We start from the raw sequence: 18,283 nt of genomic DNA on the forward strand, positions 1-18,283 counted from the left end.
CGCCCACAGGTACCCCAAAATTTTCGCTTTGTGGTCGAACAGACACTGCGTGAATTTTTCCGTGCAATACAGGGTGGCAAAGACACCGAGCAATCGTGGAAGAAATCCATATACAAAATAATCTCACGCATGGACGATCCCGTGCCCGAGTACTTCAAGTCGCCGAATTTTTTAGAGCAGCTGGAATAAGTGGAGGAGTTGGCTATGCCAACGATGCCACCACCTCTCAATCAATCTACGAACCCTGCTACAACAACAACAACATCAACTACTACAACACTAACAGCTACTACAAGAACTACTGCAACAACAGCAATGCCGAAAGCGAAGCGAAGACAAAAGTTAAAAAGTTAAATCTACGTAAGAAATACAACTGGATATAATGCAAAGTATCATTGTATCACAACAACAACAACAACAACAAGAGGCAATACACATTTACATAAGAATTCGCAATATTTAGGCCTCTCGTCGAAATTTTAAGGTAGAAACACAAACAACCTAAAGGAAAAAAAAAAAACAAACAAACAACAAATCGTATCGAACAACGATTTCTTTAGAGCCGTAATATATTATTTGTAAATTTCGAAAATGCTGTCGCCGCTCCCTGGTAACATAACAAAAATACAATTTTAGCCGCAATTCGTATTAGGTTTGACACATTCACACACCCACACACACTCACACGTACACACTAATCGTATATATAGACAAGCCTCAACTGAAGAAAAATACAAATATATTTATATCAGCGCTGAAAAGAATGCAGCGCATTTGATTTGATCAGCTACCAAATGTTGTTCGAACCGAAGAACATGGAACATAGTGCAAATTAAAAACCTGAGCCGTTAAACACAAACCAAAACACTCTCAATCACTCACACACACACACACACAAATACACAGAGACTACAAATGTATTTATACAGAGTGTAAACTGTACTCTGACCGTTGGGTTGCTTAGTTGAAATTTTTTAAGAAATATTTTTACAATACGTATATATTACAAATACATACATAGTTGAGCCATCTAATAATCTACCGCAAGTTGACACACATTTCACACGCCCACATACACACACACACACGATACACCCATACACTTATATATCGGTACAGTTTTACGGTGTATTTTCTATATCCGATCGAAAAGTTCTTTGCAGCTGAAGCGGAATTCGCTTCAATTGCAGACAAACTTTTCTGTAAGCTGCAGTGTTGCAAAACCTTTTAAAAAGTGTTGAGCAATACTGTCGTTTCACGAGCAAGCATATATATAAATTAACCAAGTTCAGGTTGCTTTTTCCTTTAAAACTTAAGCATAATTCGATGTCTATTAAAAAAGTAAACAAAAATCCAAAAAAAAAAAAAAAATATTATCAAGAAAAACGTAGTCTTAAAAAAAAATTGGAAACAAAAAAGAATAAAATTAATAATTAATTGAATTAGCAGCGGGCGTTAGGGTAGCGACAATTTATTTAATGTTATTATGCAAAACATACGACCAAAGTTTATTGTTAATCCACTGAATTTGAATGCGATTTCCTTTTTTGAAACCCATTTTATAGATATATTACGAATCATTTTTAAATGCACCAAATTGTGCACGCATATTATTTTTTAAACTACCAAACACACACACACCACACACAAACACACACACACACACTAGTCTGTTATTTATGTACATACTTATACGTTTAGTTGAATAGCAATTCGATTTAAGTTAACGTTTAGTTTAATTTACTTGGCCTTAAGTTGCAACAAATATACAAAAACCAAATACAAAATATATTAAAAAATATATATACACAAATCAATATTTTGAGTTTGTTTCCTTTGACGTATCGTTTATTGCTTTATCATTTCGAATGTCGGCTGAGTGCCTTTAATATGCACTTTCATTTCATACAAAGCATGGAAAGTGGGCGGGTTAAGAGGGATATGTTGGCCAGCTCTGCACGTCAGTCAGTGTTGGTCAAACCAGTGTTGTGCAACACCAAATGCAACACAACAACAACATCAACAACAACTATCATCAGAGCATGCAACACACACAAATACATCGTTAAAAATATCGAACTAAACAAAATCGAACTACAAAATATATATATAACGCACGAAATATTCCTCAAAAAGCAACTTTTCGAAAAACCAACCAATTTCGGCCCATCATGTGCTTTGAGGAGCTCATCAGCCGGCACTAGAGCGCCCCCTCCCCCGCACCCCTAGCGCCCACTCGCTTCGATTTTGGCTGGAATTTAGAGATTAGAGCCGGAAGAACACCGCTTTATATAGAAATACTACATAATGCAAAACTTTTGGCAAACCCAATGATTAAGCAAAATTTTAACAATAGTCGAATTTTAGCTAATGCAAAATTATATCGAACTAACTATTCTGCGGGCATATGTCCATATCATATAAAAATATATGTGTGGCTATTGCCTAACAGAATCGTATGCAACTCGGCGAAATTATCACAAAATTAAAAAAGTATAAACGGTGAGTTTCCTAATCTAATGCAAAAAAAAATAATAATAATAAGAAAAATAAAACTAATTTAAAAACTAAATTCATTATTGATATCGAAATTCAAATTGAAAATTTCATGAAAAAAATTAAAGACAAAACTAAAATTCATATTTAGATTAACAAAGCGTACAAACATAACATTGACTACATTGGCTAACTACAAGAAGGATAAAGATATTTATTCTCATTTTAAAAGTTTTGTTTTAGATTTTTTTACGGTTTTCATTTCACACTTGCTGCAAACACCAAAATCGAAATTGAAAACTCAAAATTGAAAATTGAAAAAAGCTCGTTGATTGTTAATGCCTTTACAAAATTTATTAAACGAAAACGAAAAAACTTTTGGCACTGAAGTTGACTTAAAAAATTTATTTAAATACAATTGTAACTGATTTTGTGATAAGACGAACAAAAAAACTAAAAAAGAGGTTGAAGAAGAAGTAACTTTGAACTACATTATTGTTTCGGTAAATACTAATATGGCGGCAATGGTTGGGCAGTGGCCACGCCCACTGGCCAAACGAGCCGCCATACGAAATTATTGATTGTAAAAATAGTTAATCTAAACGAAATTGAAAATTTTTAACAATCCTTTTAGGCAATTTAAGGCGTATTAACAATAAACAAATGCTACAAAAAAACAAAAAACTTTCGGCTAACAAAAAAAAAAACCAAAAACTTTAGGCAAAATTTTTATAAATTAAGCAAGTCGAAATTCAACAATTTTTTAACATGGAGATGAAAACCAAAAACCAACTGGAAAAGCCAACAAAAAATGTTCAATTTGAATATAAGAAAAACATTATAAATTTACAAACTTAATATTCTGTTTTGATTTCAGTTTGTCAATTTATTTACTCGAAAAATAGATCATTTTGTGACAATATTTCAAGTGGCATAAATGATGTTTTAGAGCAGTTTGAACACATTTTGCCAGCCCATTTGCTTGCGTACCAATAAGAACAACAACAAATTCAACACACAGACACAAATACAAGCATACAACTACAACTATACATATACTATATATAAATTGACATACATACATACATATTTCATACATTTATACTTACATACATAATTATACTATAAGTGAACAAAAAAAAAAAAAAAAACAAAAAACAAAAGGCATATTAATAATTGGTTAATAAACAAAATTAAAAAAAAAAAAAGAACACAAAAATATATATTGCTTGCTTTTTCTTTACTAAATTGCTTCAAATTTTGGCATTTATTTTCATTTCTGATATTCAACATTTTCTGTTACATTTCCAATTTTCGGCATTTATGAAAGCAAAATTAACGCGTCAACGGAATTGATTGGCCTTTACCAACACTACTACAACACTACAAATCCAAAAACCAACTCACAAACAACAACTAAACGGTAAGCGAATCTCTATCATTCCAAATTATTATCGAAGCTCATGCAGGTTTTCAGAAAAGCACCGAAAGTCCTTTTTAACCAACTTCACAACTCTTTGGCACGAAACTTTCGAGGCGCTCAAATTGCATTTTGTTTACACACACATACACATATGGATATAAATACATCTATATGAAGTAGCTTTTGGTGTTGAAAATTCTAAAAGAAAGAAACAGAGATAAATCGAAAGCAATAGCCCAGAGAAAAGTTTTAGATCATTTATGAGCAATAGCGATTGTAAGTGCTTTTTTGAGCCCGCAAGAAAGGAGACAGCACACATATCAAGTACAGTTTACAGCCTGGGTAAAAAGAGAGAGGCCAGGATATTAGCATAAATAACCATCGACAACAAATAACCAACCAGCCAGCCAAACTCAGCAAACCAACGACAACAAACTACAGAATACGCACTGATAGCAGCCATGTGGCGGCATCAAAACAAACGAAAACCCAAATCAGAAATGAAAACTCAGCCAACCAGACAGGTAATAGGTAACAGGTAACCAATAACCAATAACCAGGCGCACAGTGTTGATAAACGCACTGTGCGTCAGCTGCGACAGTGCTGCAAAGCAGCGCACTCACAGACCGAAAACGAACAAGCGAAATAATTTTATTTACTGATTAACTGATTGTGAGCATAAAGCACAGCAAATTAATAAAAGGAAAACCAACAACTACACGTAATCTAAATACAAAAACAAAACAAATATATAAAAAAAAACAAAAACAAAAATATACTTACTACACGTAAACCAAATAACAAAATATAAATGCAGAATGCAGCCATATGCAATTTTAACTAGATTTTAAAGCATTATTACCGCAAAATACCAAACAAAAAAAATACCGCATATACTGAAATGAACGAACAAGATTTAGTGAGAACAATTGGTCAAATTTGTATATAAAAACTAAGAAAAACAAAAGAAAATCACATTTAAAAATACAACTACATACACGTAATTAAATATTACTACAGTTTAAGCATAAGCAAACCTAAAGCTAAACCTTAACAGCATAGTAATACCTACCCGACCCCCAAGTCCCCACACAGACACACACACACACACACACACATACCAAAACCAATCTCGGCCACGGGCCAAAGGCAATCCTTAGACACAGAGCTTTAATGCATTGAAAATGCGCGCAAATGGGTTTTTGTTTTGTTTCGAGTTTCTGGAGAACATGTGCCAAACTAACCAGCAGATAACAGATACAGATACATCGATTAACAGATACAAAGGCAGCCCCTTATACAGACTTATATGTATATCAAATATCACTTTGGCTAACAAGACAACAGAATGAAATTCCAAATCATAACAATGATCTGTAATTGCATTCTATTTAGGTAAGTTAATTAAACATCCTTGTTTTGGAAAACATCTGATCACAAAATATAATGAACACAGAAAATGAAAAATTATACAAATTTGCAGTTTAGATAAAATCAAGCTAAAAAAAACAAAAACAAAAAAAACAAAATAAAAATCAAAAACGAAAACGAAATACTTAAAATGATTGCGTTTTTTTAGTAGCGAACGCGATTCACAAAATTCTAAGAACTTTTGACCGAAACCAAAAACCAAAAAGAAAACAAAAAGTTTTGAGAAAAAAAGGTTTTATCACTTATTTGGCGTAGAGTATCAGAGAATACCAAGTTTTAGGCGCAACGCGCCGAGTTTTAGTTTCTCAACTGCAATAGAGCAGCACAGCTGGTGCATACTTTTGGCGCACACTGTGCTGCAACCAAACGGATTAAGTTATGAAACAAAATTTTTGCAATTACTAAGAGAAAAAACATAAAAATTTGAAACAATTTTAAGCATCCTAAGTTTATGAAGTTTATAATGAAAATGATATTAAAACTTTTGGCTTATCAGAAAAAAAATGAAAATGAAAACAACAACAAAGAAAAATTCAAAATTCGATTGATATATATATTACACACACACTGACACATTCACACACACCGACACACACACACAGCACATGTAAAGCAAACAACAAACAAAAGATAGTATAAAAATATATAAAAGTTGCATAACATTCAATAACATAATAATCGTAATAATAAACAACCGTAAATCAACTGAAACAATTTGACAACTAAGAATTTGACAACAACAAAGGAAATACAAAAATTTAGTTTTAACAGCCAACAATAGCCAGGGAAACATACACAACTCGTATGTGATATTTTTGAGTTAATATCTCTAATTTATTTTTACTGAAACGCATATACAACAACAATGTAACAAGCCCAATTCAATTGTGACAATATAAACGAACAACCAAATATAATTAATAACAATAAAAATAACAACAACAACAACTACAACAAACACACACAGCACTTCCAGCAGCAACTTCTTTTGGGTTGTCTACACATATCAAAAATAAAGAAACAAAAAACTGAATAACTAAACAAACCCAATAAGAAATCGTGTTGTTTTTTAGTTTCTTATTATATATTTTAAGCCATCCTAAGTTCAAATTTTCAAATGATATTTACCCAATATAACATATACACATATATATAATATATATAAAATATAAAATATATAAATATTAAGTGTTTATATAGTTGAATTTTCAAAGAGGAATTTTATGCCACAGTTTCATTTGCAATAGTCAAAACGCGCCAAGCGCGCGTACCGGGATAATTTATAGTACAATGCAACAAACCAACAAACAAACAAACAAACAAATACATACCAATAAATTTTTATAAAACTATTTATATTTTTATACTAAAAACCAAAAAAACAAAAAGAAAGATGAAACCAAAATGAGTAATCGAATATCGAATTAAACATAGCAACAACAACAACAACAACCATAGCCAATTAGCATAATAAGCCAAAACTTTTAGTTCACAATTGACAGCAACTATTTTTCGTTCACAATTTTACAACAGCAACATTTATGCTTTTAGTTGAAGATGAAGAAGAAGAAGACGTGCTGACTGGCCGGCTGGTTCAGCGAGGGGCACAAACAGTAAAACTTGTTGCATGCGCAATCGCAGAGCGGAGCCCAAGCACAAGCACATGCCACATATGAAATTAACAATAGTAACTAGAAGAAAGCCAATCGAAGAAGACTGAAAGACTGCAAGACCCAACTGAGATGCCTGCCTGCTAAAAACAATTCAAATATAAAATATACAATAACAAACACATTTGCCTAGCCCGTGTGCTTCTGCAACGAAAAGCTCTCGGCAGACTGCGATTGCGTGGCAGCCCGGTTTTAGTGGATGCCTGCCTCTTGACCATAGCCTCAGCCCCGGCAGCGAAAATATACAACAAAATAAGTGATAAAAAGTAAAACGAAAACGAAGAAAAACCTTTTGTTTCACAATTCTCTTACGAAAAACTGAATCAATCAATTGATGTGAACCACAAGCATTGCGTGCGTTGAACTGATGTTGATTTCTGACCGCAACTAGAACAAGCCGTTGAACAAGAAGAAGAAGAAGACGAGGATGACAATGTAAACGTGGCGCCAGCAACAGAAGGAACGTTTTAGCAAAACTGCAAGCTCCTTTGGTTTACTCTCTCTCTCACACAAACACACAGCAATATAGCAAACAGTAAATAGCAAACAATAAACAATAAACAAGCGATAAATTGAACAAGCATTCGATATGTGTGCCACAGCGAGCCACAGACAATAGCCCAGTAATATTATTCTTATTTTCTCAAATGGTCGTCCACTTTCTAATTCTCCGAGAATTAAAGTGGCGCCAAAAACCAAGCCGTATAAACAGACAGTACAACCAGAACAAAAGCAACTCACTATTGGCCACCACGAATCGAACAAATGAATGAAACTTGCTAAACGACCTTCTGTTGCCCACTCACAAAAGTTAGGGGGGAGCCATCTAGATATCTAGTATTTAGGTGTTATAAGTGTAGCGCCGCATGTCAGAAATCGACTCAGACGTTTGTCAAAATTCTACAATAATTTTTTGTAAAAACTGTAGGAGCAAACGAAAAACGCAATTTTATCAAATGATATACATACGATATATATAACATTTATGATAAACGATTTTTCAGTTTTCTATACTTTTCAGTTCTTGTTTTTCATTCGCTTTTCACTTTTGCGAAAGCGAAAACCGTAGCCGACACACCCACTTGGGCGTGTGTAAAATATGTATAAAAAACGAAAAGAAACCATAATAATATTTAAAATAAACACAAAAACAAAGAAAATAAGTATAAAATAAAAACAAAAGCAAACAACAATATTTATACAGAGACTGCAAACAAATGTGATCAGATATTTTATAATAATATAAGTTTACAAGAAACCGCTACAACAAGTAATAAGAAGCCAAAAACAAAAACCAAAAAATCTCTAGTATTTATTGCAATAGCGAAACGAATCAAAACGAAATCGAGAAAAACAAAATCCACTAAACACAACAACAACCTTGTAAGCAAAATGTAAGTCAATATTAAAACGTAAGTGAAACAAAACAAAAAAGAAAAGCCAACAGAAAACCGAAAAAAAAGCGAAACTAAAAATATTTATAATAATATTTTTTACAATAGCATATACAAAAACCAAAAAAAAAAAAAAAAGACAAACAAAACCAATCTCTAAATGTATAGCAAACGACAAACAAACCGAGCGAGAGCCGCGGCCCGGGCGGAAGCCTGGGCAGCTGAGCTACTCGCGCAACAGTTGCCTTTCACAGAAACAATTTACCGTTTAAGTTACAAATAGTGAAATAGACAAAACCAGAGTGGCAGCGCCGACAGCTCACAGCCGCGGCGTTGCCATATTTTCCAACCAGCTTTCCGTTTACCTCGTTTTATTCAATACAACAACAACAGCGGCAGCAGGAGCTGCTGCTTGCTGTTCTTTTAGTTAACGGTTCATACAAAGATTCTATTTAGTTATTCAGAGGGAGTGAAGGAAGAGGAGGAGGAGAGGAAAGAGAGTACAGAAGAATGATTGATTAGTGGGAAGCAAAAAAGCAGCAACGAAACAAAAACTTTCATCTAAAATCTTGAGATAGAAAACAATATCGAAAAAAAGAAAACATACGTAAGCAAAAACTAGAAACTTTTCATTGAATTTCATATCTGTTATATGACTTTGATTCTGTTAGCTGAGTATATATCAAATATATTCTATTAATACAACAACAACAACCATTTTGGCAAACATTTTATTATAGTTTTGCGCGTTATCAAAAATTGAAAAGACTTTTAGTTCTGAACAATAGTGCCGGTAATATTAATTATATAAGTAACTATATACATATATACAAAAGATATATATATATATATATAAAATACTATAGACGTCGTAAAATGTATTTCAGCATAGCTAACTAATGTTCTAAATGTACACTGAACAAAATGATATGCAACACACCAAGCGTAGAGGAAATTAAATAAAATTCATTTGCGCACAGTTTTTTTTTTTTTAATATAAGCATTTAATAGGCACGTGATTAAAGATCGCCCAAGGCCCAGAAGCTGGAAAAGCAAAAACAGCCCTTACACACACACACACTCACACCCACACGTACTACATGTATTCCCCATATATGCACCATGTCCTACATGCCCTATAAATATATATAACTTATTAACTATATAAGATGAAGTAAACAAAAATAAAATAATACTATTGGTAGTTGCTATTTTAAATATGTATTACAACAGATAAACTAAAACAAAAGTAAGCGAACATCAAATATGCAGAAAAGTATGCTATGAATGTTGAGCAGGAATCATAAGCCAATCAGACCCACTAAAGCAACAGAAACAGCAAACAACAATAACATCAACAACAGCAAAAAAAAAAATGTTCCAATCCATAAATTCGAAAACAAAACCAAAATAAACTTAAAATACGTATGATATTTCTATGCTTTTTTATATGAAACACGTATAAACAAACACTTGAAATTTGACTCAAGTCGGGCAAATAGAACAGACGCCGCCTTTAGGTTTAATTATTTTGCACACACACACAAACACATACACTCAGCAGTAAAAAACAAAACAAAATATCAATGTCAGCATAAGTATGAAAAACTAAGCGTACTTAATTAAAATTACATAACTACAGGATAAACAAATAATACAAAACCAAAATAAAGATGAAGATGAATAGCAAAGCAAAGAAAAAAAAAATAAATAAAATAAAAATAACACAAAAAAAAAAGAAAGAAAACCAAAAATCAAACATAAATTTCTACTCATAGTTTAGCAGTCGTAATTCATTTATTTTCAATTAACTAAGTAAATGGACACAAACAAATTGCATATAGGACATAAACTTCATAGTTCGCCAAAAACAAAACTAAAACGAAAGCCAAGCAAACCGACGAAAAAAACTAAACTAACACTAACTCTCTAACTACAGCAAATAGACACTTTAGCCAGCCAACAATAACAACAACAACAACAACAACAGTAACAACAACAACATCCAAATGCCGTTCAATCAACAACAATAACAACAACAACAACAAGAACAACAGCTACATACAAATAATTAGTTACCAATTAGACAACATATAATTTGTTCAAGCTACCAATATATGTACACACTCTTACACCATACAACGAAACCATAAACCCAATCAAAAACAAAAACAAAAAAAAACAAAATAAACATAAAGTAAATTAATTTTAAAGCATACTTTTAACGGGTATACACGTAATATTGTAGAAACAACGTAAATATTTAAAGTCTTTATATCAAATTTCAATTCTGCGGCAATTTCAACAACTTCTCAACAAAAAAAAAAAGCATGTATTTGAGTATGATATAATAATATTAATAATACTACATATATATATATATATCCATATATATACCATATAAATTTCGATGGGAGGAGCTTTTCGGCAACATGCTCAAGTGGTATCGATGATTAAATGAATCCCTTCTAGGAAACAGTTTCGACCAACAATATTTCGGCTTTACTCGGAAGAAAAATCTCACACAAAATATCGAAAAGCAGACGACTTTCGGCATAAGTGCAGAAGAAGAAGATGATGAATAAAAACAAAGATACAAAAAAATATCTAGTTCCAGTGGAACACAACTCTCGGCAAAGACTTTGGCGTATATTTCGGAACAACAGAAGACGCAAAAACAAAACTCTAAAATGACAAAAAGCAAATGACAAAATACGCGCTGCATGTGGCTCAAGCGCTTGCCAAACCTCAAGTTTTCTAGCCAACAAAAAAAAAATTAAGCTTTAGGTATAAGTGTAAAATTAAAATATAAAGATATTTCGGTAATGTTCCTATATATACATACTAATATATAAATATATATGTCTATGTATATATAACAAGGTAATGAACAAATTAACACTTTTGGACGAACGCAAAAATTCAGCATTTAGCATTTTGGACTATACACAAAAAAGAACTAAACAAAACAAATTCGGCGACAAGAAAACTTTTGTATTTGGCAAGCTCTTGAAGCACTAGCAAAAAGAAAACCAATAAAGGAAAAATGATATAAAAAAAAACCATAAATATATAAATAAAAACTTAAATAGTTTACAGGCAGCATTTTAAAAAGCAAATAATACTTGTTAGTTTTCGTTCTGAATTATGTTCAACAATTTCTAATTTGACAACTAACAAAAATTCAAATTTGTACTTTTCAACGACAACAACAACAACAACAATGAATAACGCGTTAAGACCCAACAGCAACAAAATGAAACAAAACAAATGATGATGACAAAAACAAAAATGATAACTCAAGAAGAAATGAAGCGAACAAAATTGTAAACTCTCGGCCATGTTTGGATAATTCTCTCTCGGTGTAAACGTTCAGGACAACAAAACAAAAAACAAAAACAAAAAAAAGTTAAAACAACAAATAAAAATTCTTTAGACTTTAGGCAAATGGAAAAAAAAAACTCAAAATCCAAAAATTATATGCAAAATTACAAAATTTTGGAAAACAAAATTTCGTAAAGCTAAATTTAAATCGTAGGTAAACTAGCAGACGGAATCAACAGAAATTGAAAAAGGAAACACGTGAACATACAATTCACAATCTGGAAAAAAAAAAACAAGTAATTGAATACGATTTTGAAAACGTGTTGGAAAAATATCAAGAAAAAAGTACAAGCTTATTTTAAGCACCTTCGCGCCTTATCTTTAAGAACATAAATGAAAAACTAAAACAAAATAACAAAAAAAAAGAACAAAAAAAAACTTTAATGACATAAACTTATATTTAAATACATTTAACAAAAAAAATTAAACCAAAAAAAAAAAAAAGAAAAAAGAAAACAAAAAGTGTAAATTTTATATAAAAGAAAAAAGCGATCGCAACTTTCGACACAACTCCTGGTAGTTATTGCATGAATTAATTTAAGTCTGATATTAAAGAGCGCATTAGAACATATTTTAATTTGTCATTTTCACTTTTGTGTTTCCCAATTTCATTTTGTGGAAAATCTGCCTTAAATTATATATAAAAGAGTAAAGAAAACAAGCAAAAACAAGACGAGTCAAAGAATTCGGCAATGCAAAGCGCATTTGCTCATGACAAAAACATCCAAATTAAATAACCAACAATACAAAAGAAAAACAAAATGTACTCAAAAAAAGAAAGAAAAACAACAAAATTCAAAATCGTCGTCAAAAGGCGCTGCAAATTTCAAAATTCAAAAACCAAAATAACAAAAAAAAAAATAAAAGGAAAATCAAGTAAATTGAACAAAATTAAGGTTTGAAGCTCAGATGAAATTGCAGAACATCAAAACCACAGAACCACAAATAAAAAACAGGAAAGGTTTTCTCTACTTTATTATGCCCAAGAATAAAACTAAGAAAATAAGAAGAAGAAAAACATATATACATAAAATGCTTAAAATCTTGTGTTATTAAACCCTTTGTAAATCTTTAGGTGTATAAAAAGGAAAATATAAACAAAATCATGGACAGTACTTAAGTTAGATGTTGATGCGGCAAAAATTTATAAAAAATAAAGAAATGTGTATGTAAAAATTGTAGACAAGAAAATTATTGAAAAGATATCGAAAATCGAAATTCAGTCCCTACATATTAGTTCTAATAATGCGTATGTATATCCACGTAGACCTATGTAATATACGATTATGAAGTGTACCCCAGTTTCGAATATTTCTGTTTGATTAACTTTGTGTAGACCCCTTGAGATTTGCGCTTGATATTTCTGAACAAATGTATGGATCAGTTAGGCAAACCGGTTTTATGTTCAAATTGACGTTTCAGCGGCCATTTTGTTTGGTTAATTCTGTTACAGCATGGCAATACAAACTTGAATTAATTCACTTACTTCCCTGCAACCCGGAAAACAGAGACAGAGACTTGATTTGTGTGCCAGGCTTAAGTGTGAACAGTTCTCAAGCCTGAAATAAAACCAAAAGTGCAAGGCAGTAGCCCGAAGAATATCATGAAATGAAATGGGGGTTAAGCTGCCTGCATATCCTGGACATCCATGACCGTTTTGTAATCAATAGCACTGAAGGCAATACAAAATTCAATCAAAACAAAAATGGTTAAAGGCAACAGATGCAGATGCAGATGCAGAGCAAAAGACAAGGCTAAGAAGACATGTTTCGAATCAAGGAATTTCGGTAATATTTCGAACGAATCTTTCGGCGAGTTTCGAACAACTTTCGATTACTTAAGCTTTTGTTGTTAATTTGTTATTTTGCGACTACGTCTCCACGCACACAACCACAAGATAAACACCAATCATCAACAACAACAAGAATAGAAACAGAAAGTGATAACGAGTTAAGCAAAAGTTAAAAGCAATTTTTGATATGGGGCCACAACGTCCGATCTAAAGTGCCTTCATGTAACAAAAATAAAAACCAAAAAACAAAAAAAAAAAAAAACTGTTAATTTTTTATGTAACTAAAAAAATACAAAAACCAAAAATGAAATTACTAATAAAATTGTATAAAAAATTAAAATTGTAAAAAGATAAAACAAATTTAAAAATCTAAGCGAAAAACAAAAACAAAATGAAAAGGCTCCAAATAGACCAGCATTTAAGCAAATACCAAAACTGTTTAACAACTTGGCCTGGCTACGAAGTCTCTCGGGTCTTGCAAAACAACCAACCATTAACTCAACCAAAATAAATATTCTCAGTTGATCAAAGACAAAATTCGATCGGGAATAACAAGGCGCAACTCTCAGGATCTATCATAAACGAAATTCCCCATTAGCAAAGTTGGCATTAATTGTCTAAGTAGGCGATATACATACGAGTATATAAACGTGTATTTAGTTATAGTATGTAAACAAAAAACAATACAAAATTAATACAAAAAAGGAAAATACGTATGAAAATAATGATTTAGTGTTTAGAAATGAAAAGGTTTGGATATACATTGACTACTCTTACGAGGCATTGGCCTAACACACATAGCGCTGAGTTGCTCATTAATAAATGTATTACTTTCTATCCCACACGTACACACACACACACACACACACACATACATAAAACACTGTACTACATTTAGTTTAGATCTTAGGTGGATATAACGAAAAACAAAACACATACATATTTAAAAGAAAAGTTAAGGTAAACGAACGATTACAAGAAAACTAAGAACGGCATACTTAAAGAGGCGGCAATAAGCTATAATGCAACTAAATTTAAGCTAAAACTCAACTACCGATACGCAAAAACAAAAATAAGGAAAAAAAAGCAAAAAAACAAAAAAAGTATATATATAAAATAAAATAATATGTATGGAAAAATTGAATATTTGCATATGTGTGCATATAAACAAGAAAAGGCATCTACATATACATATATAGGAGGTAGAGGCGAGCAGTGAAAAGAGCAAGCAGTTCACTGAGAACAAAACTAAAAGACTAAAAGGAAACCAAATAAATAATATACGAGTGTCCCTTTTATGCTTCTTTCGCCCATTTCACACACACACACACACACACACACATACACACAAACGAAAAGAAACATATAAATTTGCATTATTCAGTTTAGAATATTGAGTTGTGACTTAAAACATACTTCGAAACATTTTTAAGAAAAAACAAAACAACTAGCGAAAATTAGCAAAATTTAAAATTTACAATTTATGAACATTAATTATTATTAATTTATGAATATGCATTCATTTAAGGGTGTTTACACGCACACACACTATGTATATATAAGTATGTATGAATATTCATTTATCGATTATGAATTACGAATTACGATTCACAATTTCGGAGCTCAACACAAAGATCAGCAAACAACCAAAATCCAATTTATTCTTTACTCATTACGTATACGTAATATATATGGATCGGAAGCAAGGAACAGAAGTAAATGTGCATGGGTTTTGCTTAGAACCACTTTAAATGTATTTACCATATTCGGCAAACATTACGACATTCCAAATTTCCAACCTCTAGGCCAAAGTCAAACGCATCGTTTTCGATTGATTGATGCGAAAGTCTAAAATTCTGAACTTCAGAGACAAGTAAAAAGAAATTCAACTGCAAAAATAACTTTTATTTAAGTTTTACGAAAGCAAAAACAAAAAGATAAACAAAAAATGAAATGTTTTTAGTTATACAACAATAGACCGGAATTATTTCCAAGAAATAGTACAAACAACTTTAGAAATAACTTTTATAATGTAATTATAAAGTAAGCGATAATTAAAGCGCTCTAAATATATATGCCAAATAAAGATCTAAGTACGGAGGGCTTCAAATCAAACCAAATTATTTATTTGACAGCAAGAAGAAAATTCAATGTTCAAATATTAAATTGGCAGATTAGAGCGCTGTTAAATAAAAAACAAAAAATCAAGACCCTCAAAAGCATATACGTTTATATTATATTTTAATTTCAACTTATACACACAATATGTTCTTTTTGTATTTTGATTATAACTAAGCGGAATTTAAAGCCACAAAATCAAAATGACAAATGAGCCTGGCACTAATAATATTTTCTAATTTCCAACTTGAGACCATTAAAATAAATATAAATACAACTATTGTATTTCATTTTGAAATTTCGAACTACATTTCAAATGAATTGAATAACTTAACGTACATACACATATATGTAAAACTTTACTTTCAACACAATGTGGAAAGGAAACACAGAACAAAACAAGGAGAGATCTGAAAAACAGTAAATTTAATGGCAAACAATTTACAATTATAAGTATATGTAATAACAATAGAAGACATAACCCTCTACGAGACCCTCCTCCCTACAAAGAGCAGAAACACAAACACATACATATTTACTATTTACCACAATAAACAGTAAATAATTATGAATGTAATACGCAAGATGCATACATGAAAATCGAAAGTTTCACAATTCAATGATGACAATGACTGCGTATCATGCATCATTCTATACATTAAATTTAATATGATTAACTCATTTCGAAAGCAAAAATCAGAAATCACAAATACCTATCTATGTATATATGCATACATGGTATGATTTCGGTTTCGGTTTCGGTTTCAGTTGAAATTCGCATCCGTATCTATTTATATTTTACTCACTTTTGGTGTACATTTTGAAATCTTCGAAACGTTTGTCTGGACCGTAATGCAGAAACGAACATTCATGCAGACTCGCACAAAATTTGTAATTTTCTCGTAAGGCAAAAATCGACAATTTGGTTTTGTATTTCGAGACAACATTTAGAATAAACAAACAAAAAAATAAGAAAAAATCAACAAAAAAAAACCATAGAACGTAACGCAGCATTAACTGAAAAAAGTGTAAGAGAAAAATTTAAATATTTGGTATATAAGCAAATATGAATACATAAATTTATATTTATGCAGCAACTGTAAGGAATAAAAATAAAAACAAAACAAAAACAAAGAAATAAATGCATGAAGGGAAGGTAAAACAACAAAACACTAAACTATAATATAACATTTTTAATCGAAAAAAACCAAAAAAAAAAACTACTTATTTTATTGAAAATTATGTAAAATTTACTAAAACAACAAAAAACACATAATAAAAGTATATTGTTTATTTTCATCTTTAAAAATAAAGTTTTAAAATCGTATAAAAATAGTAAAAAAAAAAATTTCACGTTGTTTTATTTTGAGGGTAATACATGGCATTAAATTTGAGCTCGAAAGCTATTTGAGACGGATTAAGTAATACAATGATTAATAGAAGCAATTTAGAAATTTTACCCGATATTTCTAAAGTTATAAGTTAGGACTTTGACTAACAACTACAGCTATATTAATATATGGGTATTTTTCTCGGGATGGATTGTGCCGGATGTACAGCTGGATCATACAGATATAGTCTTCAAAGATATTTTTGTACGCGCCAGTTAGATAGCGACGGTTATATAAATACTAAACCAGATGGCAACGATTGCACATGCTTGCAGCCCTGACCATATGTTGGCCTATCGATAGTCGATACAAGTAATCGGTTTAACCACATACGAGAAGAAGCAGCACATTACGCAAAAGGTGTTTCGGCTTAAAGATTAATTGTTTATGAAAAATGTCGCTGCTCAGCGCACTTGCCCGGTAAATAAGTGACATTCTAAACAAACGACTGTTTTTATAACATACATATACATTTCATTCATAAATAGGCTCAGTCTACAGAGCAACAGTGTTGCCGCACGTTTCCTGCACACATCGCCAGTGCTTTGCGCCGAACCCTTGAAGAAAAAGAAAAAACTCGACCCGCAAATCATAAAACAGAGAGAGGACCGTAAGAAAAAGAAAATCGAGAAGCAGATTCGCAGGCTAGAGAAGAATGCGCGTCAACTGAAGCCGGTGGAAGAACTGGAGGTGCCTTTAGATTTAATTGACAACAAGGCGTAAGGCGATGTCTTGTGTTGACCCCTGGTCCGATTAATAATTCACTTATTTCTTAGTCAACGAGAACGAAAGCTTACTCCTTTGAGCGCAGAAGAGCTAGAACAGCGGGCACTGCTGAAGAAACAATGGGCCCAATACAAGCACGAGCAGAAGGTGGCAGATTTCCAAATTATTGACCGCTTGGTCCAATCACAAAACAAAGCGCTGGAGGAGCTACGACGTGAGTCCGAAGAGCTTTACCAAGCGGCCATTGCAATAGACATGACACTGCTGCCCGTCTCTGTAAAAGGACCCGTCGCAACGCCCCCTATCAAAGGCTATATAAGCCCTGACGGCGACTACATACACCAGACAATGAAGTGGGAATAAAACGGAGTTAACTAATTTAAGTAAAAAGAAAAATTGTTAATTTGTTTATTTCAATTAAAACATAAAAGTGATCCAAATATTTATTTTATTTTGA

General features: G+C 31.8%; 2 protein-coding genes across 11 annotated transcripts in view; both read left to right on the top strand.

The window, feature by feature from the left end:
* The window catches only part of pros (homeobox protein prospero), a 79,642-nt gene extending 63,515 nt beyond the window's left edge, over positions 1–16,127 (top strand). For all 10 annotated transcript variants that reach the window (XM_089256424.1, XM_089256425.1, XM_089256423.1 and 7 more), the window contains one exon: positions 10–16,127. In XM_089256424.1, coding sequence (XP_089112550.1) covers positions 10–189 — 180 coding nt within the window. In that variant the 3' untranslated portion in view covers positions 190–16,127. The remainder of the gene's footprint in view (positions 1–9) is intronic.
* Positions 16,128–17,378: 1,251 nt separating this feature from the next.
* Positions 17,379–18,266, top strand: mRpL40 (mitochondrial ribosomal protein L40). Its single transcript, XM_018111636.3, has 3 exons — positions 17,379–17,520; positions 17,589–17,819; positions 17,877–18,266. Exons 1-3 carry the CDS (start codon positions 17,495–17,497, stop codon positions 18,187–18,189), a joined length of 570 nt encoding a protein of 189 aa, XP_017967125.1. The 5' UTR covers positions 17,379–17,494; the 3' UTR covers positions 18,190–18,266.
* The last annotated feature ends 17 nt before the right edge of the window (positions 18,267–18,283 follow it).

This window comes from Drosophila navojoa, chromosome 2, assembly GCF_054131105.1.
Source record: "Drosophila navojoa isolate 15081-1374.11 chromosome 2, UAZ_NAV_1.0, whole genome shotgun sequence".
Lineage (NCBI taxonomy): Eukaryota > Metazoa > Arthropoda > Insecta > Diptera > Drosophilidae > Drosophila > Drosophila navojoa.